Here is a 25,154-nt window from a genome sequence, read left to right as displayed (position 1 = left end):
GCCCTCAGGCTATTTTCCGCTCTTAAATCACCATGAGCTCAGCCAGAGGTGGCTCCTTGGGCATCACCTCTATGAACTGGGCAGAGGAGTTGATACTGCCGTGAGATACAAGGTCGTGCTTAGCCACAAAACTTGGGTGGGGGAAGTTTTTTGAAAATAGCTTCCACTCAGGGACTGGCTGTAGTGGAAACTGCCGGCATTCTCAGTGGAACAAGCAAAATTTAATAGCAGTGATAAAAAGACAAGGTGATTGATGAAACCTTTCAAGAAAATAAGTGCCTTTCTTTTAATTTTTGCCCTTCTCAGCATGTTTGCTTTCATCAGCTTCCAAAGGCTTATATTGCCTTTGAAAGTTTCAGGTACCTCCCTTAGTTTCTTCAGCCAAGTTAATCTCCACATGCTTTTCCTGAGTTACCCATCTGAGGTCTTCAGAGTATTTTGGACGAATTGTGCTCATAGCTGAGAAAAGTAAGGATTTCAGAATTGAATGGAAAAACACGTTCTGAAGAAAGGAGGTTCCAGATGCTATGAGCCACTCTCGGGAAGTCTGGTAGCCATAGGACAAACCATAGAGCACAATGAAGAAGGATGAGAGCACAGTTATGGTCAGAACCAGTCCCCAGGCCACAAAGACACACCACCAGCACAGCAAGGGCTCAGTGTCCAGGATCTTGCGAAGCTGCCTGATGGTAGTGCTCAGTCTCCTTCCTTTGGAAAAGATGCCCCCTTCTGCAAAACTTGACTTCTGGGACTTTCTACCCACCTGAGGGGGATTTACAGTTATTGTCTGCTCCTCTGTGTCAATTACATTTGCATCTTTTTCAGATATTACACAATTATTCCAGTACCTAGAATCTACCTTTGGGTACATCTTAGTCACAACAGGAGGAGGGTCCTTCTGGGAATACTTAAATAAGGCAATTATTAACATTTCCATGGGGAGGGTAAGCAAAGCACATTCAATTCCTACTGTTATTGATCTCAAATACCTCAGGTATATTGGAGTTTCTTCATCCTTTTCAGCATTAAAGAACATAATGTTAACAAGCAAGGTGAAAAATATTACTGCTAAAAATGTAGACAACCTTTGGAACCTGGTGAAAGCCCCAGCAGTAACAGGAGCAAAAATTGAGAGCCATAGGTGGTATTCTGTCAGTCTCCTGTTAAAATTAATAAGAAAATAGTCGAATTTGGGTAGAGGTGTCTGGGGGTCTATGACAGAAAATTTCCAGTCTTGCAAGGGTTGGTTCTTGTCAAAGGAAAGCCATTTTCTGCACATAAAGAACCAGGCCTTCCTGGTGGACATGTCCTCAACTTCAGCTCTGCTTAAGAACCAGGTTGAAGATGTGCCTTCGTTATTGAGCCTGACCTTGAAGGAACGAATATCTCCCAAGTCTCTCTTAGTAGTTATCAGAAAGCAATCAATGCTTCCCCGTTGGAAAGCTGGAGAAGGCTGGTGCCATAAACAACGGAACTTACTCTTGCCCTGCTGGCCAGTGAGCTGCAGAAAGACCTCTGCTTTGGTCCCAGCATTCCAGCGACTGCCTGTGTACAAAGTGACCAAAAAGCTCCCTGCATCAGAGGCCTCATTGTCTGGCAGAACGATAATGTACTTGATCTCCTTCTCAACCCTGTCTCTTCTTATGGCCCAGCAGCACAAAAGTAAGTAGACAGCAAAAATAGAGAGCACTGTTATGAGGGCCAGTGGGTTTTTAGGTATGTCTGCTATCAGGTTTCTCCCCAGATCTACTGTGTTGGGAAGAACTACTACTTTGGCTGCCAGGAACTTGATGTTGGATGCAGGAAGGGCTGACAGACTCCTGCGATTCCGCCTGGAGTCACAGACACAGTGTACCTTCTGCCAGTTGGTCAAGGAGCCAACCTTGCATGTGTCTTTGTTCCACTGACTTCCAATCCCATCCAGAAATAGGCAGTGGTCATTAAAAATGTGTATGCCCACCAGTTTCCGGTTTGGGTACCTTAAGACATAGCGTGTCTCCAAGACAACGGAGATGTTCTGAGTGTCTATGCCATTTTCCTGCACTATGGTTGTCAGCAGGGACTGTGGGAGACAGACAATATAGGGACCTGTAATGCTACAGTCAGCAACGGCTGTCTCATTTCCTCTTGCAACTGTTGGCATGTTGTGAAAAGCAGCAAACGAGGCCACGGGTCGAGCATGAGTGAGATTGGTACCTGTAAATATCAGCACCTTGAAAGTAGCTTTTAATTTTGTCATGATCTGGAAGTTTATGCTCGTGGTAGTTTTACTGACCTCAAAACTAAATCCTCCAGTTGTGTAAGCTTCTGTTTTATCGGGTCCCATTACTAAATGAAAAGTCATAAGTCCACCTTTCCTGGCAAGAAAAATGTCTGCTCTTTCAGGCATGACTGGAAGTAGATCCCCATTAGCCTTAGTCTCTGCCATTTTAAACCCCAAGATCATTGATGTGATATCTGATGTGTAACCTAACCAAGGGAAGGGGCTCTCATCAAACTCAAAAATGGCAGTCGAAAACACAGTATCCTGGGTCAATCCTGCATCATCTCCTTCTCTCAGCGTTGGATAAAAGCAGTTCTGGCAGGTGTATGTGGCAGGCAAAGCATTTGTAATGTTCCAGGCTTCATTTTTCTTCAGAGTGATATTCCAGTGTCCTGTTTCCATTAGAGTTTCTATTTCTCCGGGGACTTTTCCCCAGAAAACTATATCTGTTACACCTTCCATGATGGAGAAAACATGTTGAGTTCCATTTGCACTGACATTCTTGAGACGCAGAAGATCAGCTCTCAGGACGTTGGACAAGCATCTTAGTACTCCACTGGTCTGAATTTCTGCTTCCTCAGACCAATGGATCTGACTCCTCTGTCTCTTCAGAATTCCTGTTACTTCTGTCAGTTTCCCAATGGCAAGGTCTAGTGACCTAACATTCATTTTCTCAACTGCCTCTGTGACTTCAGAAAGAACAGCCAGTACTTGGTTGACTTCCATGATGCTATTTACTGAAATATTCAAGACTGTTTTAACCACAGCTTCCCGAAGCTGAGCCTGAGGGAGCTGGACAGTTGGTGTGTCTTTAACACAGTTTAAGAGTGAAGCTCCAAGATAAGACAAATAACCAGCTCTAAGACGATCCCCAGTCTGCTGAGCAGATGTCGATGCGCTTAAACGGCTTGCTGAGGCCAGCAGTTCGTGAAACACAGCTGAAAGGGATTGAGTTTTAAGTGGCTTCTTTACGTAGGCACGTAAACTCACTTGGGTAAATGCCCCAAAGGAATCACGGACTTGAACGTAAAGTGTCAAAGTGTACCTGTGGGAGGGCACTCCAACTGGGAGAAAAGATGGAGGAGTTTTAGGCTCAGAACCAAAGTACAGAATTGTGCCAAACGTGTTTTCCACCACAGAAGTTACTGTGGTAGTTTGGGGTACGTTGGAAGCTACAATCACTTTATATGTCAGAGGTAAATGTCTGTCAAAAAATCCTTTACACTTAACAACAAATTTTGTCAGAAAGGCTATACCGTGGCGTGGGCTGATGTTACACCTGCCGGCCCGCGGTGGAGTATTTACCTCAAAGGGTTTTCTGTTGGATGAGGTCCTACCATCCCAGGTAGTTACTCTTATGTGAAGTACGTAGGAGTGATGTGCAGGCTTTGTGAATGTCAGAGCATGTATAGATATGTAAGCCCCAGACCTTCCTGTTGATGTTTTGGAAGCCCAATCAAAATTAATTTCTTTAGAGGTGTTTGAAAAAAGGGACCAGTAGTATAGTGGCTTGTTTCTTGGTTTACAGTTTGAGCATTTTCCAGACACGGCAAATCTCTCTGTTGGAATTAAAGAGCTACCACAGTTTTCAAGGCATTTCAGATCCAGAATGAGTGGGGGACCAGGATCCACCTCTACAACTTGATCAGCATAAGCTTTCCTTCTGCCCTTTTGAATCACCAGGCGAAAGTAGTATAAGGTGCTTCCTGGGAGGGATTCTGGTGGTATTTTTTGAATGGGACCTGAGGGTGTTATCCATCTCAAATCCTTCTGGAATGGATGGCATCTGTTTTTCAGGCTGAATTTCATGATTTGATAGTCTGCCGAGTCTTTAGTGCAGAACCAAGTAAATATCAACGGTCCTTCCTGTGAATCAGGATCAGAGGATTCAGAGCCATCGAGAGTCCAGCTCTCAGAAAAACCCACTGTGCGGACTGAGCCTCCTGAAATATTTGCCACTAGATCAGCTCTCTCAATCTGAACAAAAATCATATCACGGGCATTGAGGACTGTTGTGGTCCTAATTGGGACTACCTCAGCAGTGAAAAAAAACAGATACAACCCGTAATCTAAAGTATTACTGGGAACAGTTAAATGTATCATGTCTACACCAAACATTGCAGAAGTGTTTACTGGATTTGACCAGTCTGGCTCACTTTTTATGTCCTTAGCAGGATAGACTCGCCAAAGGGGTTTGATAGATATGCCAGTGTAGCAGTCTATGTCCAACTTGACAAAGAGGTAAAAAGATAATGCCCTTTTCTTGTACAAGATAAAGGATCTGGGCTCAGGTCTCTGAATCCAGCACCTGGTTATCTTACACTCTTTTTTCTCACAAACCACTGGTGCTTCTATGGTTTTTGCAGTGTGGTTGTTGACCCTGACGCTTAAAAGAGCCGGTGTAGGTGCACTGCTGGTGCAGTTCACTTTTGCCACAAACCCCGTGTATTTCTCTGCATCAAAGGGTAAAGCAGAGCGACGGACAAAACGCGTGGCATTTTTTACGTGGTCGCTGTACGTGTAGGTGCTACTCTGGACAATATGGTCTTTTTTTGTGCCAAAAAGCTGCAGATGGAAGGTCCACTCGCACTGTAGCATCGGATGTTGTGCAGGGATAAACCACACTAAATAACTAAAGTTCTGCAGAAGAGAAGGACGGCCACTGCTGAAAACATGGACATCAAGGTCTCTTTCTGCCAGAGACCTAATCAAAGCCCTCTTCTGATTCATATAAAGGTACATTTTGAACTTGTACCACTGTAAGGCCACAAATTCTATGGTGAGTAAGTAGAAGAGCTCCTTGTGTTGGTAGAACACAGTGCGTGTGTTAGGGCAATCTGTGGAAATAGTGCTGTTGTTGTCTTTAGATGTGTAAAATGTTCTCTGATTGTACCTGAAAATGTAAGTGCTGCTGTTGGTCTTCCCTGGACAAAGGCTGACATGGATGGGAGTTTCTTTGCCAGCAGTTAAGCTCAGGGTACCATTGAGCAGGTGCAGTTCCCCTGCCAATTCCTCAAACCTCTTTCCATCAACATGGAAGTAAATGCTGGCCACGACTATCTCATCCAGGCTCTGAGGTGTAGAAATGGCACAGAAGCTGCTCAGCAGCGTAAATGAACTGTAGGAGCAGAGCCAACCTCCTATAGCTTGTCTGTCCACCAATCTGTAGGCAAGTGTATTCAGGGTAAGGGGCTGAAGCCACCAGGATAAGCTGAGGGGCTGCTGAGGAACACTAAGGAGCTTGGAGCTGATACTGAGGACATGCAGCAAGTCAGGCTCCACCTTGAGAGAGAGGCTGAGGCTTATGTGAGGTATCTGCTCAATACTGACCAAAGCAACGTGGATCCCAGGGTGCCTGTAGCGCACAGTCAAGCGGTAGCTGTAGCAGGTGGCACAGGTCTGTCGCAACTCAGCTGTTGGGTAGACAGCAGGTGATGCTGTGTCCTGGTGCTCACTGCTGGGAAGGAGAAGGGTCGAGGGAACGCCTCCCTGGCTGCTGAAGCGGTACTGCCAGCCAGCACTCTTGAGGCGTGCACACCAGCCCAACTCCACCGGCTGCCACACGTGAATGACTTGTGTCTGCGGCCAAAGCACGAACAGCCGCATATCCTGCCCCGAGATCTCGACGCTCACGTTGAGGTGAAAGCACTCGGGTGCAGCGCAGGAGGCAGACGAACACTGCACTGTAAGAAGGCTGGAGGCCCCGGGTGAGGGAGCTTGTCCTGTCTGCAGCACCACCTGGCCTGACCAGCGTGAGATGTTCCTCACAGAGGCCGAGTTCAGGTACCAGAGGCAGCAAGGTGGGGATGGTGGCTGCCCCTCCTCCCCCTCTACGTCTGGCCCTGCTCCTGGGGCGGGCTGGTAGTGCAGGGTCACGGTGCTGTTCCACAGGCACGACACCCTGTGCTCGTTGTCCTGCCGCTGGAAGACTTGGCCGTGAGGACCCGGGCAGCTGACCCGCAGGGGTGACGGCTGGAGACGGACGGCGGACGCCGCCAAGCTCCGGCGGCAGCAGGCGAGCAGCTGCAGGAGGAGAAGGAGGAAAGCGGCCATCGCGGCCAGAGGGGACGGGGCAGAGAACGCGCGGCCTCCCGGGTGCTGCTCGTTGAGGTGGCCCAACGGCTAGGACAGCAGCCCGAGAGCACCGGAGCCTCCTCCGGCGGGAAGCCGGAGAGAACACTATTTAACCTCGGACACTGCGGGCCGGAGGAGGGTCCAGAAGAAGGAGCAAAGATGTGGGGGCCAATAATCGCCGCCAAATTCCCGCGGCCGTCCTTCAGCGGCGGCGCGACGGCTCCGTGCGCAGCCGGCACCCACCGCCCGCCGCTCGCGCCGGTGGCGGCCTTGGCCCCGCCCCCGCCCGCGTTGGAGCCGCGGAGCCTCGAGATTGCAGAGCGAGAATGGCTGCGCTCAGGGACTGCAAGGTGAGCGCAGGGCTGGCGGGCTGCGAGGGGAGGGGGGAGTTGCGAGGAGTTGGCAGGGTGAGGGTAGGGCTGGAGGGCTGCGAGGGGGCAGCAGGGTGAGGGGCTGCGAGGGGAGGGCACCGCTGAGGCGCTGAGCCAGCGCGGCTCGGCCCTGCCCATGCCCTGTGCCTAAGGGTGGCGAGTGGCTTCCGTGGAGGTCCCAGGGGCTGCCAGCGGGCTTTGGGCTGTGGCAGGCGGGCAGCTGAGCCGGGCTCGCTGTGACTGGAGCTCACCCTCATACACTCGGTTGGGTTTCAGACGAGGGGAGCTGCTGTTGGGATCTGGAAGTGGGGAAAGGTCGCTGCACCCATCCCTTCTGCTGGGGAAGCAGACCCATGTCTGAGCATCTCTGGGTCCTGTTCCCAGCGCAGGGGTCCCACGGCACCCACCTGCCCTTTCCATGGGCCTCAGAAGTGGGTCAGGCCTTCGATTAACTCTAAATCAGCCTCGGGTCAAAGGGTACAACCTATAGGAGCTGCTTACTGATTAATCATTTTCATGCCCTCTTTCTGATAAATTCCTTTTATGGTTGTGTTTTGGTTAATTAGGCAGCGGCAGGTTAAAACAAAGTCTTGAAGATTGCGTGTGACACATGCATGATTGACAGAGCTCTGGGGATCTGTCACGCAAGGAATACAGCTGCCAGCTGGAGCCCACAGAGAACACAGTTCTCAGAGCCAGCTAAGATTCTAGCAGAGAAAAAAATACAAGTAAACAGTCACTGGATCTCATGACTGAACTCTAATCTTAGAGCAGGGGAAAGGGCAAGGCTTTGGTCTCACCAAGAAGCAGTGAGAAGAGCAAAAGCCATGACTCTCTAATACAAGAGGCATCACAGAGAAGACTCTCTTGGAGTTAGGGAGAGGGTTGTGGGAGATCAGTGTAAGAGAACCCAAGAAGCCTCTGTGGGAAGGGGAACTGATAGCTGCCTTACAGACTCTCAAGGCTGATTTTTACCCACTCACACTCCCTCCTGGACTTCTTCAGTCACAGTCTGATACCTGACTAGAGAGAAGCCCCAGGACCTGAGTGTCCCAAGTAGTCTGGGCAGCACCCCTTGTATGTGTCCCAGGGAACAGGGGGTGCTGCCTTTTCTGTGGTCCCAGTAGTTCTTTAGTTCTCAGTTGGCAATGACAGATGAGTTTTGGAGCACATGTTTTATGTCTCTTAGGAGCCAGCAGCTGCTGTGGGGGTGGTTCTTCCCTGTAGCCCATTGTCCTGATGTGCTAGTAGTGGCACAGAGTAGTGCCAGAGTAGTGGCATCCCTGATGTGACAGAGCCTTGCTGCCATTCTCCTGTTGCCAGAGTGGGAGTTTTCCAGTGAGGAGTGAGTCAGGTGGGCTGTAGCCATAGCAGGACAGAGGCTTTCCAGAGTGGCTGGAAATAGCACATACCTCAGCTAGATCAGCAGTGTCCTTAGTGATGGATGCAGGCCCGTTTTCCACTAACCCTTGTTCTGCTGGTTTGTTCTGGTGCTCACACAGAGACTTTTCCATTCTTGTGAATCAGCATCAGGTCCCTTCAGAGAGGGACATAATTTTCTGCTTGACAAGCACCTCAAGCTGTTGTGTAAAACAGTAAAACGGGCAGTGATGCAGAGACCTGCTCCAAATGAAGCTTGTTTTTGATGATTGATGCAGAGGGTGGCTCCTGGCCTACTTTGCAGGGCACCATGGAAAACAGCCTCTAAGTAGCAAGCCTAACCTTGCTATCTGTTTGACTTTTCTCTTTATTCATTTTCTGGATGATAAATGACATAGAGAATAAAAATTTTCAGCTCCTCCAGGGTTGCAGAATAGAGCTTAAAGACTAACTGGCAAAAAAAGATAAAGGGATTTAAAGGTATGCACACAGGATGATAAACAGGGCTGGAACCAGTGGAGAAACAGATAAGAAGGAATGCAGTGGTTTTTTTGGCAAGTTATGTAACACAGAAACAACAGCACATGCCCAAAGAAAAAGTTCAGGGAAAGGCACCTTTAATATCGAAGCATTCCATGAATTCATTCAGTGAATAGACTCCTTTTTATGACTCTCCAGGACCATAAAAAAACTTCCAGCAGGAGGCAGATGCATGCAAATTCGCTCTAGGTATCAGTTCAGTGTATTAGATAGGAAGCACGTTTTAATGAATATGTATGATTATGATGGATAAAGACCTTGTTGCAAAATCTCACCACACCCACAGAACGAGGAGAGTGTGTCCTGTGCAGATAAAGAATGCCTGCTTTCTAATGCTTCAAATTGTGTTAGGAAGGTTATTCCAGCCAATTTCGGTATCATGGATATAGTATGAATTGTAAAGAAAATCTGTAATTTTAGATTCAGGTCTAGTCTTTCAGGCATGTAATTTGAAGACTCAATTGCTTTAGCTGTTGGAATGTGAGCCTTTAATCCAATCACAGTGGGAAAGCTTCAGGATATATTAACAAAGTTGTCTTTGCCTGGTTACTTAAAAATTTTGACAGATTATTATAGCTAGGAAATGCATTAAAATGTAAAATGAGAGGAGCTGAATTCTTGCAGCATCAGGAAGGACTAAGCCCCCATTAGGAGAAGTCTGAATTAGCCCCAGGTCTGTTTTTATAATATATGTCTATCCTCTGTGTTCTGTGTACTGCATTAAAGTAATGCTGAAGTGGTTGGGGCAGCTTCTCAAATGAACTCTGCTCATTTTCCAGCAGCCAGCCGGGAGATGTTGTGCCTCAGTCATGTTAGGTTAGTAGAAACTATGGCAGCTCAATTCTGTTTTGCTTTTTAGCTTTACCTGTTGCCCATGTTCTTATTTTTGTCAGGCTTGTGTATAAATCTGTGATCCAAATTTTCAGTTGGTTTACTCCAGAGACTTAGTGGATTTACTCTGCCTGGCTGTTGGCAAGTTGATTCAGAAGAACATTATTGTTTATAGAAGATTATAGATTATAGGAAAACAGGGTTTTATTTTACCATGTCTCTACTTCACACAAGGTGTGTCTGTAGCAGAGGAACTCGCCAACAGCTGTAATGAACTCAGAATGGCGCTGTCATTATGAGATGGGCAGCCCATCAAGATCTTCTGTTACACTTGGTAATTGTTGGGTTCTTTAGTCTCAGTACTAGCTCCAACTAATTGAGTCTTAGATGTAACTACAGCTGAACAAAAGGTTTGTTTCTACCTCACACTGTCCTTCCATCTTTTCTTTTCAAAAATGTTGAAAATATCAGAACAGCGTCAGTTTGCTGTCAGTGTAGCCTGGAAGATGAGGGTGTAAAAGGAGCACATTTGTGTTTGTTTGTTGTGCAGGCCTGGCAGGATGCTGGACTTGTCCTGTCCACGACCAGCAATGAAGCCTGTAAGCTCTTCGATGCTGTGCTGACGCAGGTATGACCGAAAAGTGTAAGAAAACGTGATTTGAAGGAACTTGTGCATGAAACACTCTTTACTGTAGTTGATATTTAAATTTCTTACCAGCTGGGAGAGCCTCAAAATCAGGTTGCCACAGGAGTTCAGCCTTTAGCTGGCAGCAGGAAACCCTTTTAGCAGAGGGCTGTGCCACATGCTGCAGCTGTGATGAAAACCTTAGCCAGTGGTGTTCTCATTCCACTTGATACCAGCAAATCAGCCAGTTGACATAAACCACATAGAAATCCAGGGAAATTGGTTCTGCTCGTGGCTGAACTATATTAAACCCCAGTTTTTCTGGTTTTCTACTACACTAAACCTACCTGAATGTGTGGGAACCTAGAATGCAGAGAATATTTCTCTGCCCGTTAATGCAACATTTGTCTTTTAGTAATTTGCCTTGCTTTTGAATTTTAAATGTGAGAACAAAAAGAAGTCCAGCTTCACAGAGGATTTTTTGACCCTCTCTCACTCTGTCTCTCTTACAGTATGCAACTTGGACCAATAATGAGAGCCTTGGAGGTATTGAGGGATGTCTCTCCAAGCTAAAAGCAGCAGATCCGAACTTTAGTGAGTACAATCTTTGATTCTGAGCATGGAAGGTGCTGGGTTAATGCCTGTTGTCTTGGTTTTTAACTGACTTTGTTTATGCAAGGGCAAGGTGATAATTTATAGAATTCTGTAAAAATTCCTCAAAATCCAGAGCAGTCAGAATGCTTTTGTGTGTTGTTTTTTTGTTTTTTCTTTTCATTTCACATAATATTTAAGTAGCTGTCATGAAAACCTTCCGAGAACTTTAGGCTTGGAAGACTTCCTGGACCCTCGTGTCCACAAGTCAGTTTTGCTGAAAATACTCAGCTCCTCTGGTGCTTTGTGGAGCTGAAGGTGCTGCTGTGAGCTCAGCTGGTGCTGTGCTGTTTCCTGCAGCAATGGGACACGTCATTGCCAATGGCTTGGAGCTGATTGGCACTGGAAGAACCGTGAGACTCGACAAGGAACTGGACTGCGCTGTGAGAGCCATGGTGGCACTTTCCAAGTCACAGCCACTGACGGAGCGGGAGAAGCTTCATGTGTCAGCGTTGGACGTGTTTGCCAGGGGGTGCGTCCCTGTCACCCTGCTCGAGGGACTGAGAAGAGTTCCCTTTGTCTACTGCAGGCAGAAGTGAAGGTTGGAAGCGGTTTGTGATGTTAGCGACAGCTAGCCAGAGATATCGCAGAAGGTCCCCAGATTCTCTCTGCACTCTAGGGGCCATGTCTAGCTGGTGAGCAGAACTGCAGGAGTTAAAGCGCTCTATTGCCATCACTTCCTAGCGTTAAGCGCTCCGTGTTTTAAATCTGCCGCAGATCCATCAGTGTGGTTTAGCACTAGGAAATTTAGGGTCCAGACTCAGATGCACAGAAGGGAAGTTCTGGACTTCTCGCTCTTGTCTCCCTATCTCCAAACCTATTTCCCCTGTAAAACAGGGAGATAAGGGTGTCACAAGTGCTGTAGAGGCTCATTGCTTCATTCCATATGATAAATCAATATGAACTGCAGAATGTATGGGCTAATGATTCACTTTCATTATTTGTCATTCATTATCAAACAAATGGGTGAGCATGGATTTGCCTCACATCTCAGCAAAGGCAATGAGGAAGCTACTGAAGCCCTGCCACTGGGTTTGATTCCCACAAAAGGAGAGGGAAGGTGTCTTTGCACATACAAAGTTCTGTTAATTATGGTGGGTCTCTGTAGGAACTATTCTGCCCTATAGAAAAATTTTTAGATTTATGGTTTAAGCTTGTTTCATTTTCCTTGTGTTACAGTGATTTGATGTAACCCAAGACCATTTCTTTCATACGATTTCTCAGAAGGTGCCAAATAAAGATAATGTCATTATTAGCTTAGAAAAGACTAAAAAATTTCTTCAAGGGAAAAAATAAGTAATTTGATGCTGAACTTTGTATTTTTCAGCATAGTTTGAGTTCAGGACTAACAGTAGGGGCAGGCACGTGTGCCTTCTTTCAGCAACGGAAATAATTTTTTATTTCTAGCCAACTTCCAAAAGCTTGTGACCTGTGGGAGCAGATTCTGCAGAGCCACCCGACTGACCTGCTAGCCCTCAAATTTTCCCATGACACTTATTTCTACCTGGGATATCAACGTCAGATGCGAGATTCTGTTGCCCGTGTTTATCCTTTCTGGACACGTGATGTTCCCCTGAGCAGGTGGGTCATGCTTCATTTGGAAATTGCTCTTTACCTGGGGTGCATGTACTATGTGGTTTTTAAGTTCAGACTTAAAAGTTCATGATGTTTTGGAAACAGACATGTAGACAAAAATTAAGAGTGTAGAAGTTAATCAAACTTGACCACAGATAGAACGTGTGTCCAGTATCCCTCTTGACACTGTTGTTGAGAGATTTTTCTTAAGTGAGCTGTGTCTCGCTGCTGTCGAATATACCACATGGTGTGTAACACACAGGATAAAATCATGTCCTCACCCAGGGCAGTGGCCAAATTTCTTCATTTCTTCAAAGAAAATGCTATTTATCTTGATCCATTAAATAAGTCAAGTGCACGTAACACCCCTAATTTTCCTTTATGTTGGGCCTTTATGGCTTAATGGGGATGATTTACAACCAGTTTTAAAGGGCCACTTCATGGGAAAGTACCCTCCTGTGGTTTTGTGAGCACTGGGGAAAACGTAGAAGGTTGCCTTTGAGATGCTCAGATAACTTTGGTAACAGCAGTGTCTCGCTTCCAGCCTTTTAATTCTGCATCTTGCAGCTGTTACAGAGATCAGCAGCTGGTTCTGTGTAGCTGGTGATTCTATCTCATCCAGACATGGAAACGTCCATTCTGATGTGCATCTTGTCACTGTTTCCCATGCTGGTGTCTCTGGGTCACTCATTTCCTCTGAGAATTAGCTCAGTAGTTCTGTATCCTGCAAGCTTGAACCCTTGTTGTAAATTGCACTGCGAGGCTTTTTTGAGTTAAGTGCTATTTCTAATATGTTTTTTCAGTCCTGGATTAAGCCTAGTTATAAATGGATGATGTACTGTTTTTCCCCCTTTTGTTAGTTACGTGAAGGGCTACTACTCTTTTGGACTCGTGGAAACAAACCTTTTTGACCGTGCTGAGAAGGTTGCCCGTGAGGTAAACTGCCTTCTGTTGGTGCTAAAAGGTTTGAGAATTCTCAGACAGGGTGATGGTTTCTGCCAGTTGTTAGTCAAAGTAGCAAAAAGATAAAGCTCAACATGGAAATGCTCACAGAGCTTTGTTGATAATTGGTCTCACATTGCTGCCTCACCAAGGCAGTTTCACCTGGACTGTATTTCCCTCGCTTGCTTATGAGCATGCCCTGTCAGATGGGGTCAGAACACCCCTACAAAATCCATATATCAGCCCATCTGCTGCTTCCCACATGTATATAATTGGCTGTTTACGCCTATTAAAGAATGTTGGATTGTTTTGACATAGTCTGCTCTTGACAATCCATCTTGTTTGGCTTCCCGCTCCCTTTTTTTCCTAGATGCTTGCTCCTGGATTATTGAACAATTAACTGTATAATGTTCCTGGGGATCAATATTAGCCAGCCTGTTTCCTTTCTATGAAGATAGAAATTATACTTGACTTTCTGCAGTCCTCAGGATTATCCCTGTCTTCAGGAGTCTCAGACACAATTAATCTCCAATGGGTGTTCTTGACAAAACTTTTGTTACATCACATTGCTGAAAGTGACAATAGAGACTAAAGCCTAAAACTTAACCTTACTAGGTTTATGACTAACTTTGCAAAATGCCAAAAACCTAGTGGGAGTTGTCGGACCAAGGAGGAGGAATTGGCTGTATACTCAGAGCTGGCCATATTTTGGAAAAGAAATAGTTATCTGGAAGGCACTGTATGATGGAATATATTGCGCCTGTGCATGCAGCTCTTTCCTTGATGCATGTCTGTGAAAGAGATGTCATTTCACAGTCATCATCAAAGCCTGCGTTTTAAAGTGTTTTGCAGGTGTTCATGTCCCTGCAGCAGAAGGTGGGAAGTGAAGTCAGCCAAGAAACATTCTCTTCCTTTTCTGTCCAAGTCAGACTTCTGGGCTGTGGTTAGTTGGAGTGGTACAAGGACGTACTGAACATGCAGCAAGTAAAAAGTAGCCTCTTGTTTCTAGATAAGCAGTGATAAATGTCTGTATTTGCAAGTTTGTAAGTCTCATCATGTTTTCCTCTTTGTCACTCATAGGCTTTGGCTATAAATCAGACAGATGCGTGGTCTGTCCACACTATAGCTCATGTAAATGAAATGAAAGCAGAGGTGGAGAAAGGCTTAGAATTCATGAAGGAAACGGAAAAGAACTGGAAGGTAAACATTTTTGTGGCATCTCTGAAAAAGCTCCTTTTAGGTTGTCTTTAATTCCTGCAGCCGAGTTCTTGACTCCTCTGCGTGTGATTCCTTCGTATCTGCAGACCTGTTACAAGCGATGAAGAGTTTGCATATTAGAGGAAATCCTCCCTTGAGGTGCTGCTACTCTCCATGCAGCTTTTTAAGCAAAAGGCAGGAAGAAGTGGCATGTTATGAGAGACATGACTGTCCTTATTTGTGATTTATTGTGTGGTTATAAAAGTAAAGTGACCATTGATTCTTTTGCAAGCTTTTTATTTAGGCAGAGGCAAGCAGTGACAGTCAGTTGAAGGACCTGGCTAAATCTCCTCATGGGACCTAAGATGAGGTGGAAAATGACAGAGTCAAATCAAATGTTTCAAAACACTAAACTACTTGTTTGCTTCTGGATGGGGGAGGAATTTTAAGAACAACTGTAAAGAAAATAGAAATTATGCTCTTATCTCTTTTCTAGTATACTAATTACCTTCTAGTGTATCAGTTACCTTATACATCCAACATGTTTGAAACCATCTTTTAGAGTATTGAACAGGTTGATTAGTCTGTCCTGTGGTCCTTTGCTGTAAATGAAGCTTCATTTTGTTGTTTGACAGCCTTTTCCCAGTGATTAAGTCTGTTATATTCAGAGCAAAGGGCTGTGAGGTTTCCATTTGCTAGAACCCACAAGAATCTATTTTAGAGTCATCCGAGCTGGCTATTCCACCTCACCTGTTACCAATAAGAACAGGACTGGATAGTGAGACTAGAAAGGCTGTTATTGTGCTTGTTTTATTTTTTAAGTTAAGCATTCAGATAATGGGCTTGGAAGTGCAGACATAAAACTCTTGCTTAAAGTTCACACCTGCCATGTCCCAGAAAGCATTTTGTCTTCTGTTAGTTTTATTGAAACAGTGATGTAGAGGATTGACAGTTTGGTGATACCTTAAAAACCCCAGTCAGTGACTTTTGGATCAATTTTTTCTTTAACTCTTTCTTCTTAAAATAGTTGCATATCTCTGTGATTCATAATTTTTATCCAAATAAAGTCAAGTGCAAGTCCACTTCTCTCTAGCAGTTTAATCTTGTTCAGACCTCAAATTTAGCAGCAGTGAAAAGGTTTTGCTTTATTTAGTCAGGTAATTCCATGATCTTGTTTGTATGACATTTGGAATGGCAGTATGATATTCAACATGATATTATCAGTGTTTATGCCAAACACTTAACTGCTTCTGTTGCTCAGGTTTGCTTTGTGATTTAATATTAAACAAGCAAAGATTACCAGAATGTTTATCTTAGCACTGTAAGGCCCTGACATTTATTTGGAACCTTTACCTTTGTGCTTCTTGAAAGTGGGTGTTACAGTTGTCAGTATGACAATAAAAAAGATTTTTCCACTTGTGAGAACATTAAGTTTAGCTACAGAACTGGGAGAGAATGGGAGGAGAGGGGTGAACCATTCTGGTATTTTAATTTTCACCAAAGGATTATGGAACTGTGATTCTGTTTGTCTATTTTTAATGCATTCACAAAAATGAACTGCAATTGCCTTGAACTGCAGGCTAGGGAAGAGGTTTTGAAGTTCTAGTGCCAGCTGGAAAGGACAGTGAGAAGCTGGTGCAGTCCAGCAAAAATTCATCTCACCTGATGAGCTGCCAGTGTGTTTGGCATCTAGTGCAGCTTCTGGAGCCTGTAGTAAAACTTGTTTAAAATATGATTCCTCTTTGTCTGAAGTAGGTTCTAGATGGCTGGGATGAATGGCCCTCATAAGGCCTCCATATCTTCTTCTCTCCACTATCTGGCCAGGTTACTTCAGACAAGATGCTTAAATTTTAGATGAGACAAAACTTACTCTTGTTATGGATGTGGATTTTTTAAAAAAAATTTAAAAAGGTGCTGCAGAAAGGTGAATTCTGAGGCATCCAAGTGAAACTCTTGTCTGGAAAATGTGGGGGAAACCTTGGGTTTGAGGTGTTTCCCTGAATAGCTGCAAGGACAAAGGTACCAAATGAGAAGGTACCCTGGCAGCTGATTTAAATTTCTTGTCTCTTGTGTCTCCTGAAGTACTCAGTTTTGATGAAGGAGGAAACAGAAATCTGACTAGATAACTTGAAAAGGGAAGTTATTTTGTAATAAATTTCTTTTTTTCTTTTTTTTCTTTTTTTCTTTTCTCTCCAGAACAGCGATATGCTTGCTTGCCATAATTACTGGCACTGGGCTTTATACTACATTGAAAAGGTATGAGATATTTTCATCCATGTGCTTTATGGTCCAGATAGGTCATCTAAAGCTCTTTAAAAGGCAGACCTAACATTTACTAGGGGGAGGGTGTCAGCTATTTAAAGGGATGTTTTTATAAAATAGCATGATGCTACATTTACAAAGTGGCATAGTCCTTTATTACAGTTACTTTGAGAATTTTAATTGCATTTGTCAAAAGTTTTAGTATCTTTGTTAGAATGCTGAAATATTGCTGTGAGATTATTGCATGTTTGAAGATCCAATAGTCTCACTAATTACATTTAGCACAGTTATTTGATAGCAAGATGAGCTTAGATCTCTAATTTTGAGACAAAAATTAACAAAATTTTTACCAAATTCAATACTAATTTTCTGGCCCAAAAATTTGCTGACTATTAAAAAAGAGGCTGTAAACTCTAAATTGCGTTGCCAATGCTATTAATTATTGTTACTAATTCTTACTATTGAAAGCCTTTAAAAATGGTTGAAATTTTGCCCAGTCTGTCAGAATTTCCTTGGATTTAATGCTTAGTACTCGTGGGGTTCAGCTTAATAGGGAGATAAATGTGGCATTTTTGAGAAGGCAGCATCCTTTGGCCAGAAAGCAGAGTAACATAGAGGGAACATAATTCTCAACAGGAGTCCAATAGTTTATTTATTTTGCCACTTCCTATCTACAGAACTTTTTTGAAGGCTACTTAAAACTGGTTTTTTCCCATCTCTTTGCATATGCCATGGGATGCACTGATTTTTGCAAAAACCCCTGAAAGAAACATTAGAATGAGAGGCAATACCTCATGTTTCTTTGACTTGGTTTGTTTTGATCAGGCAGTCCTGAAGAGCTGTTAGGACATCTGTTGGTGTGTTTGTCTCTGGTTGCTGCCAGTCACTGCTGGTTGCTGTGTCTGCACATTAACCACAGTCCTCCTTTGCTTTTCCAGGGGGAATATGAAGCTGCTTTGACAATTTATGACAAGCATGTGAGTAGGGGCCTCTTTTTCTTTACTGAGATCATGCAGGATCACAATGTATGCTTTCTTCCTTCTGTGTGAGATTGAAACATATCACAGTGTGTGACCTATGTATAAACATTATTTGCATCTGTTACTACAGTCTTTTAGGGAAACAACTTCTCAGCAGTTCTGGGGATAATGCCCCAAGGACGTGAGTGTTACATAGTTTGAGTGCTTGAAAGAGCTACAGTGGTACTGATTTCCATTCTGTCCATGTTTCTTATTCATGCCTTTTAAAAGGATGTAAATTAGTTTTTCTATGAATTCAAGACACTTTTACAAAGAACTGGTTTTGCATGTTAGGTACAAAGTCAACTGTCTGGATTTCGAAACAACCTTTGTAACTAAGCACTATCAGATAACATAGCACATCTTTGTAAGGATTCTGAAAATACTGCGAGCATTAAGAAAGCTGCTGGGCAGATTTCTATCTGCTAACCTTGACCAAGTGAAGTAGTATTTATGGCACAATTTTGGAAAAAATAAAATGACATGGTGACTCTCCATATTTGCTGATAAAAACAACACATGTAAAGCCATATAAGTTTCTGTCATTACAAATTCCTGTATTCAATAAAGATGCAATTAGGACTGTTACAAAACAGGTAATTTTGAATTAATAGAAGGATAAAATAATTTAGTACTGTGAAAATAATTTTGATAATCTGAGGAAGTTTCCACTAGCACATCACTTGGCCAGCCTGTGATTGTGATTACAGATTGCTCCCCCGTGCCTGGCAAGTGGAAGCATCCTGGATATAGTTGATAACAGTTCGATGCTGTACAGGCTTCATCTGGAAGGTAGGATATCCTCTGGCCATTTTTTTTTTTAACTGTAATTTTCTTTTTCCCTTCCCCTGCCATTCATGTTGGGGAAGTATTTCAATGTAGTTACACAGCAAGCTCGATCAGTGTTTCAGAAGAAACTTGAGAAAAGCATCAATGTAAAGTTCCTAATAATGTCCATAAGCTTTATTCTTCCCAAGAGCTTCCATTTTCCACAGTGTGGCATAGCAGTCAGCTCAAGCTAGCATAGGTCACATACATCTTCTCTGACAAATTCACTTCTGTTGTCCCGGGAGGTCTGAGGCTGAGCAATCAAGTGCATAAGCCTCTAAAAACCCATAGCATTTTCTGGATGTTAATTTCCAGTTAGATCCTTTCTGTTTTGATCTTGATTGAAATAGTTAGTGTGGGCATATTAACTTCTGGCTTTTTGTACTCTCCTAACTCAGTGGCATTTCCCCTTTTTAAGTCAGTGTTTTTACACTGGGGTTCATGGCAGGGGACACGATGGGCAGATGGTATTTTCACACTGTTCTGCTAAAACACTAATGATGCATTGGGGTTTTTATTAAATCCATCTTCTCACTCTGTCTTGTGATTGCTACAGATGGCTCATGGTGAGCAGCACCTCCAAGACATTATGAGCAATCTCATAATAAAGCCAGAAGCTCACACAATGCAGACTGAAATATTGCCTTTAAACTCCTGACAGTCAAGAAGCTCTTGGCCTCCATAAGGCAGGCTGCAGCTGAGCATTATTGCTGCATAAATTTTGCCATATCAGGAAATGTTCTCTTGAGTTCAGTAGGAATGCTTTTTTATGCTGGGTGACTGAAAAGTACATTGCAAAGTCATACTTTTGCATGTGGCAATGTTATTGAGACAAGTATTTTTTACTCTTAGGTGTAAAGCTTGGGGACAGGTGGAAAGATCTTCTTGGGGTTACAAAGAAGCACACCAAAGATCACATTCTTCTCTTCAATGATGTGCATTTCTTGATGTCTTCCCTTGGAGCCAAAGACCACAAAACTACTGAGGAGCTTTTAACAACTCTGCAGGAACTTGCCAGGTAAGCAAAGGAATTCCTGCACTGGGTTCAGTAAATAGCCCTCTGAACTTCAGGGCAGTGATATCTCTGGCTTGCTGAAGCTCCAACATGCTCCTTCCTGCCTTAGCATGTCCCTGAGACATGCTGCTTTAAGCAGGGCAACGTCCAGTTAGGAGATCCATATCATTATTTATTTTTTTGAGTTAATGTCTAGAGGAGTTTCTCATCCTGTTGAGCAGAAGTTCTTTGTGTTTGAGGTCATGGACACCACCTGAGCAGTTGCTGTCTGTTTCCTTTTAGTGGGGTCACACTAAGCTATGTTACAGACAAGGAGTAAAGTATATTAATAAGGACATTCTACAAGATAATGTCAGTTGTCTGTGGTGGATCTTTTCTGCTCTGGTTTAAAAGGTTCTTTAATAACAAAACATTAGTTGGTAGTGATATTCTAATATCTACTCTTTGATGTGTTGTTAAGTCCATCTGCAGGAAATTAAGTTTCAAGTACTACTAAAGTAATAATCTAGAATATTTCGCTTTCAAATTAAGTTATTTGAAAAAGTTGAATATTTAAGTACTACATCCAAACAATGAGGGTTTTGTGTTCCCTTAGGTATTAAATGACTGTAAGTCACCTTGAATTTTTTTGAAGGGGTTGATATATAGATGCTTTAAATGCAATTTCTTCCCCCACTACACCCTTTTTTCCCTCTGTTTAAGCACCTGTTCCTTCCTTTGCCTTTAAAAAGAAGGAAGGAGAACCTGAAATTGTCATTATTTGTTCCTGACTATATGTAGTTTCTAGGAATACTGTAATTTTTAAGAATACTTATCAAAACAAATAACATTCAAAGCAAACCTAAGTATGTCTGATTTAGCTAAAGTGGAAAATGGCAAATATCTTTTAATATTTATTCTATTATTTATATAAGTATGTCTGTATATATAAAGTATAGAAAACTGCACACCACAGAGGCTTTAATGAACATGTGTATATATATGCTACTTATTCTTTCACCCCGTGCTTCCTTTCACCTACTTTCAGCCTTAATAATACATGTGTACATTTTTAGCTGTAGTTTGAAATATTACAAAGCCTAATTCCATTATTTGAGAAAGCAGGCTGTGAGCTGTAGGGGTTATATTACTGACTGGATTAATTTACATCGATCACAAATCTGTAGTATATAAATTATAGCCCAGAGGCGCTTTGTATGTGTTAAGAAAGCAGTGATACAACCTGGGCACAAACATCAGTCCCATCTGGCTTTGCACTGGTATTTTTCCCTGGCCTTCGCCATGGAAAGTTGATGGGAATTTGTCAGGTGGCGCTCTCTGGTGGTTGGTGTCACAGGCTCCTTTTCCTGGAAATGCTGGACAAAACGTGTAAATGAGGAATTGTCCCATCATTTTCATCACTGGCTGTCTCAAGCTGCTTAAAATGAACATCTGTTGTGCACTTTTATCTTTCTAGGATGCCACAGTTTGTTTAAGGAATGATAAACACATAGGGCAGTGTTGCCTACTGGAAAATGAAGGTTGGCCCAGTGAAAGAATCAGGAAGTTTTGTATCACTGACTGAGAAGGAGCTGGCTTGCAAGGTCATGACTGAGTTGTGTGCAAGGACAGATGGCTGCGTGTGGCCAGACAAAGGACTAGCAGTAGGATGTTCTGGTGGGGTCAGCAGAAGAGAAACTGCAGTTTTCTTACTGTCCTAGCCCAGACTGTTTACTGCAGAGGTAGGAGGGGTTGGGCTTGTGCCTTTTGCGAGCATATTCAGGAGAATGAAAACTGATTGCTGAATGAGTAACAAAAAGGTGAAAGTAGCATAACCACACCAAAAGATATGACCTAAGTCAATTACCTGAAACATCAGGCTTTGTACAGTAAAAAAAATAAAAACCTGTCTGCAGGCAGTGGCAGATTGGCATTGAAGTATGGCTGTTTATGCTTTGGCTTATGGAAGTTAACCACTTTTTCACTCTACAGAGCACCTCATGAAGACCACCAGCTTTCCCTGGCTCCTTGTTTGGGGCTGCCACTGTGCCAGGCTTTTGTAGAGTTTGAAAATGGGAATTGTGACAAAGCTGTAGACCTGCTGTACCCAATCCGTTATGACCTAGTCCAAGTGGGAGGCAGTGATGCTCAGGTAAAGGAGATCCAGAAAAGTCTTTTTGATATGACTTAATCCCCTTTCAGTAGCCGCCATTAAGCACTTACCTTATCAACAGCATTTCACTCTTAGACAGTGGAAGGTTGAACTGTGCTTGTGACTGAATTCTGTTTGCAAACACTTAGAAGCAGGGTTAGCTATTTATTTTTAATGTTGATATGTTTCCTTCCTGTGAATTTAATAGTTTGGTAACCAAGACATTGTAGCCAGCAATATATTATAAATTGCTTATTAGTTTGTGTTTTGCTGACTTTTTTTTTCAGAGAGATGTTTTCAGCCTGTTATTGATTCATGCTGCTTTAAATTCTAAATCAAAGGCCAAACGAAACCTTGCAAGGTGAGTATTTTCCCTGATAAATATTTGTGGAAGTAGCACTGTTGCTAAAAGTAAGAAGTAATGAGTATATTCAAACCAATAAATTTAAGGCTAAAACTACATGCAAGTATTTGTGTTAAATGTGGCAACATTTAACCAGGATAAAAAGTACAACAGTTTCCAATTCCAAAAGTACATTCTTGCAGCCTGGATGGTTGATCTGTATATGTTCAAGGGTAGTTGATTTTCAAATGGTTCTGTCTTCAAATACAGCCTTTTGACCTCTGTGTGTTATGGGCTGCTAAGCTTCTGTGAACTGCTGCAACTCCAGTCAGTGCCACAGCTGACATCTGCTTTGCTGGGAAGTCAGAGGTGTGCTCTGCCACCTGGGCTTGCGTCAGCACAGCCTGTTTGGCAGAAACAGTCCGTGTTTATCACTCACTCCTCACCCTTCTCCTTTCTCAGGTGCCTCCTGAATGAACGCGATGTGATGAGACCTAAGTCACCAATGACTGAGCGACTGATCAGGAAGGCAGCAGCCGTGCATTCCATGGCATAGGGCTTTCCTCCAGCTTCAGCTGGAAGAGCCAGGAGCTTTCCACAAAGTCTGGGTGCAGGGAGTGCAGGGGTGCTGTGAATGAATTTGGGGAGGTATTCAGGGTTAAAAGATCTGAGAATAATTTCCTTAAAAAAAAGACAGAGCTGTTGCATTTCAGGAGGTTGTGTCTTAGCTGATTCCAGAAGGAAAGAAGAAAACCTGCTGCTAATGCACAGCTTTCTGAAGGCATTGCTTCTCTGGTACGTTCTCCTGAACACTCCCTCTGACTCTGATTATACACAGTGCAGTAACAGTGCCTGGATTTCAGTCCTTCTTTGGCCCAGTTTGTTACTTGGCCTACATGTGATGTAAACTGCTCAGGTAATTCAAAGGGAGCTTTTAAATAAAGCTTGTAGAAAGGTGTGGGGCCAGAGCCAATACAGGCATGAACTGAATTCCGTATCAAGCTTCCAGCCCATTCAGGCAGGAGTCACAGATCTGTGTGCATTCAGGATCTCTTTCCAGGTATACATTTTTAAACTCACTCTCATAAAATGTTAAATTTTTCCTTTCAATATAGCGCAGCAGAGCTTTCTGGAATTACTGAGTAAATAGAACCAGACAAGAATAAAGACTATTCTAACATGGGTACTCCCTCAGCACTTTTAAATCTTCCAGAAAAAAGGGAAAAGCCTGGATTTCAGTTGAACAGTACCATCTCTGAAGGGTACATTGGACTGAGTCTGTGTTTCCCATTGCTTTAGGATAGTCAGGCCTTACTACCACCTCACTCCAGAGTCCCTGCATGAAGTGGGGTTTAAACCAGTGTTGAAGCACACGCTTCAGAGAGGTGAAGACCAGGTGGGAGCTTCTGCCATGGAAAGAGGGCTCAGGGGGATGGAGACAGCTCTGTCCCAGCACACATGATGGGATAAACTTTGGTGCTACAAGAGCCACGGGCCTCAGGGGAGCTCTGGTGTTTCTCAGTTCCTGCAGCATCTCAGAGCTAACGCATTGTCTTGCAGTAGTATTCCAGAATTGCCTAATGATGGGGAAGATCGTATTTCAGACCGAAACTGAACTCATGCCTCCTCTTCTTCTGGAATAGAAATCCCACACTGCAACTGCCCAAGCTCTGACTTTGCTTCTACATCTGCAAGCTCTACTGGCCCCACAGGCCTGCCCCTCCTTCCTGTCCAACTCAGACTCTTCCCCTTGTCCCATAGCAGCCTTGTCCTACAGTTACCTTTTGACCTAAGAAAGTACTTCCATAGCTGGCCCTGCACTGCCCCTGGAGTTCCTGCATCGTGGAACAAGAGGTGGAAGTGCTTTGCTAACATTTTGCTTTACCCAGTCCTCCCCTGAGGCAGAAATAACTTGTTTTTAAAGCAAAAATAATGAAACAAGGTAAGGGATTGCATTCCTTGCCTTTGAGTCTTCTGATTTATGAGCGTGCTGTTCTTCATCACTGCTTGTCTCTTCAGCCATGGTGGGGGGTGACTCACCTGGGACAAGTTACACTGGATTTTTACTATTATTTTTAGTAAGTGTACTTCAAGCAATGACTTCAGACAGTAACTTTTTACTCAAGGAATGTAACAAATTGTATAAGGGAACAAAAGCCTGAGAAAGCTCTGGCTGGCTATGCAGGATGTAATTTATGTAATCAATGACAGCTCTGCTTTTGATAGAACATGACTGAGAGTTGTGTCTGCTTTGCCTTAATAAATTCAAAGATAATCTCTGTTGAGCAAGCAAGTATAGGACTTCTTTGCATGTGTGAAGCTTTTAAATGTTATTCAGCCTAATTTCACAGACCTGTAACGGTGTGCACCCACTTTGTTTCCCTTACTGTGGCCAAAGCATCCAGCAGTGGAGAGCAGCAGTATCTGTGCTCAAGCGGGACAAGGGGTCACAGCCCAAGCATGGCACAGCTTCCCAGGGGTTTTCCTTGGTGCCAGTTAAGAGGCTGAGGTACCAACAGGTGGGAGAATTGTTGTTTCTTTTCCATCCTCCTGCATTCAGAGTATGCATTTTCCAGCTCTCCTCTCCCTTCAGCTCAGCTATCCAGACTGCAGCTCTCACCCCCAGTGCACCCCTCCAATGGAAAAGCCAAAGTCCTGTGCACTGGAGAGCTGCATTCCCACCACGGGCTGGGCTGGACCATGGAACAGCTCTGCAGTTCCTGTACTGCTGTGTCCACACTCTGTGTGGTGATTTGGACTGATCCTAAGCTGTCAGCATCTCACTGGCCTCCTTCCCATACAGGCCTGCCTTGTGCCTCGCAGGAGTGGGGGTTCTACAGGTGCCTGATTCAGATTCTTTAAAAGTTACTCATCTACATAATAAGGAAGTACATCCTTAGAATGTCTCAGTATCTCACTACTTCATGATATTAAAACTAGCAGTTCTGCCACTACTTCACTTAATTCTTTCACCTTTTCTTAGGACTTCAGTAACTGCTCAGAGCAGCTGTTTAATTACATGAAATCTAACCAAACTACCCCACTACTTTAATATAAAACATATCCTAGTTAGGAAGTTAATTTACAGAAATATTCTCCCTGAATCA

The 25,154-nt window shown here is 43.6% G+C and overlaps 2 protein-coding genes across 2 annotated transcripts; one reads left to right on the top strand and one right to left on the bottom strand.

Moving 5' to 3' along the window:
- Positions 1-284: 284 nt before the first annotated feature.
- On the bottom strand, positions 285-6,527 carry PKDREJ (polycystin family receptor for egg jelly). The gene has a single exon (XM_069003434.1). It carries the CDS (start codon positions 6,314-6,316, stop codon positions 356-358), a length of 5,961 nt encoding a protein of 1,986 aa, XP_068859535.1. The 5' UTR covers positions 6,317-6,527; the 3' UTR covers positions 285-355.
- TTC38 (tetratricopeptide repeat domain 38) lies at positions 6,491-24,340 on the top strand. The gene is made up of 14 exons (XM_069003442.1): positions 6,491-6,687; positions 10,010-10,087; positions 10,597-10,678; positions 11,036-11,207; positions 12,143-12,316; positions 13,171-13,246; positions 14,333-14,452; positions 16,646-16,705; positions 17,650-17,688; positions 18,441-18,522; positions 19,411-19,576; positions 21,545-21,704; positions 21,992-22,065; positions 22,510-24,340. Exons 1-14 carry the CDS (start codon positions 6,664-6,666, stop codon positions 22,601-22,603), a joined length of 1,401 nt encoding a protein of 466 aa, XP_068859543.1. The 5' UTR covers positions 6,491-6,663; the 3' UTR covers positions 22,604-24,340.
- The last annotated feature ends 814 nt before the right edge of the window (positions 24,341-25,154 follow it).

This window comes from Aphelocoma coerulescens, chromosome 1A, assembly GCF_041296385.1.
Source record: "Aphelocoma coerulescens isolate FSJ_1873_10779 chromosome 1A, UR_Acoe_1.0, whole genome shotgun sequence".
In the NCBI taxonomy this organism is placed as follows: Eukaryota; Metazoa; Chordata; class Aves; order Passeriformes; family Corvidae; genus Aphelocoma; species Aphelocoma coerulescens.
This window is presented reverse-complemented; position numbering and strand designations above follow the sequence as displayed.

Bases quoted from the DNA above. Each gene is read 5' to 3' on its own strand.
- PKDREJ (XM_069003434.1), bottom strand. From the start codon at position 6,316: ATGGCCGCTTTCCTCCTTCTCCTCCTGCAGCTGCTCGCCTGCTGCCGC.
- TTC38 (XM_069003442.1), top strand. From the start codon at position 6,664: ATGGCTGCGCTCAGGGACTGCAAG. The intron at 10,679-11,035 runs GTGAGTACAATC...TGTTTCCTGCAG, and splicing joins AGCAGCAGATCCGAACTTTA to CAATGGGACACGTCATTGCC. The intron at 18,523-19,410 runs GTAGGATATCCT...TTTTACTCTTAG, and splicing joins GTACAGGCTTCATCTGGAAG to GTGTAAAGCTTGGGGACAGG.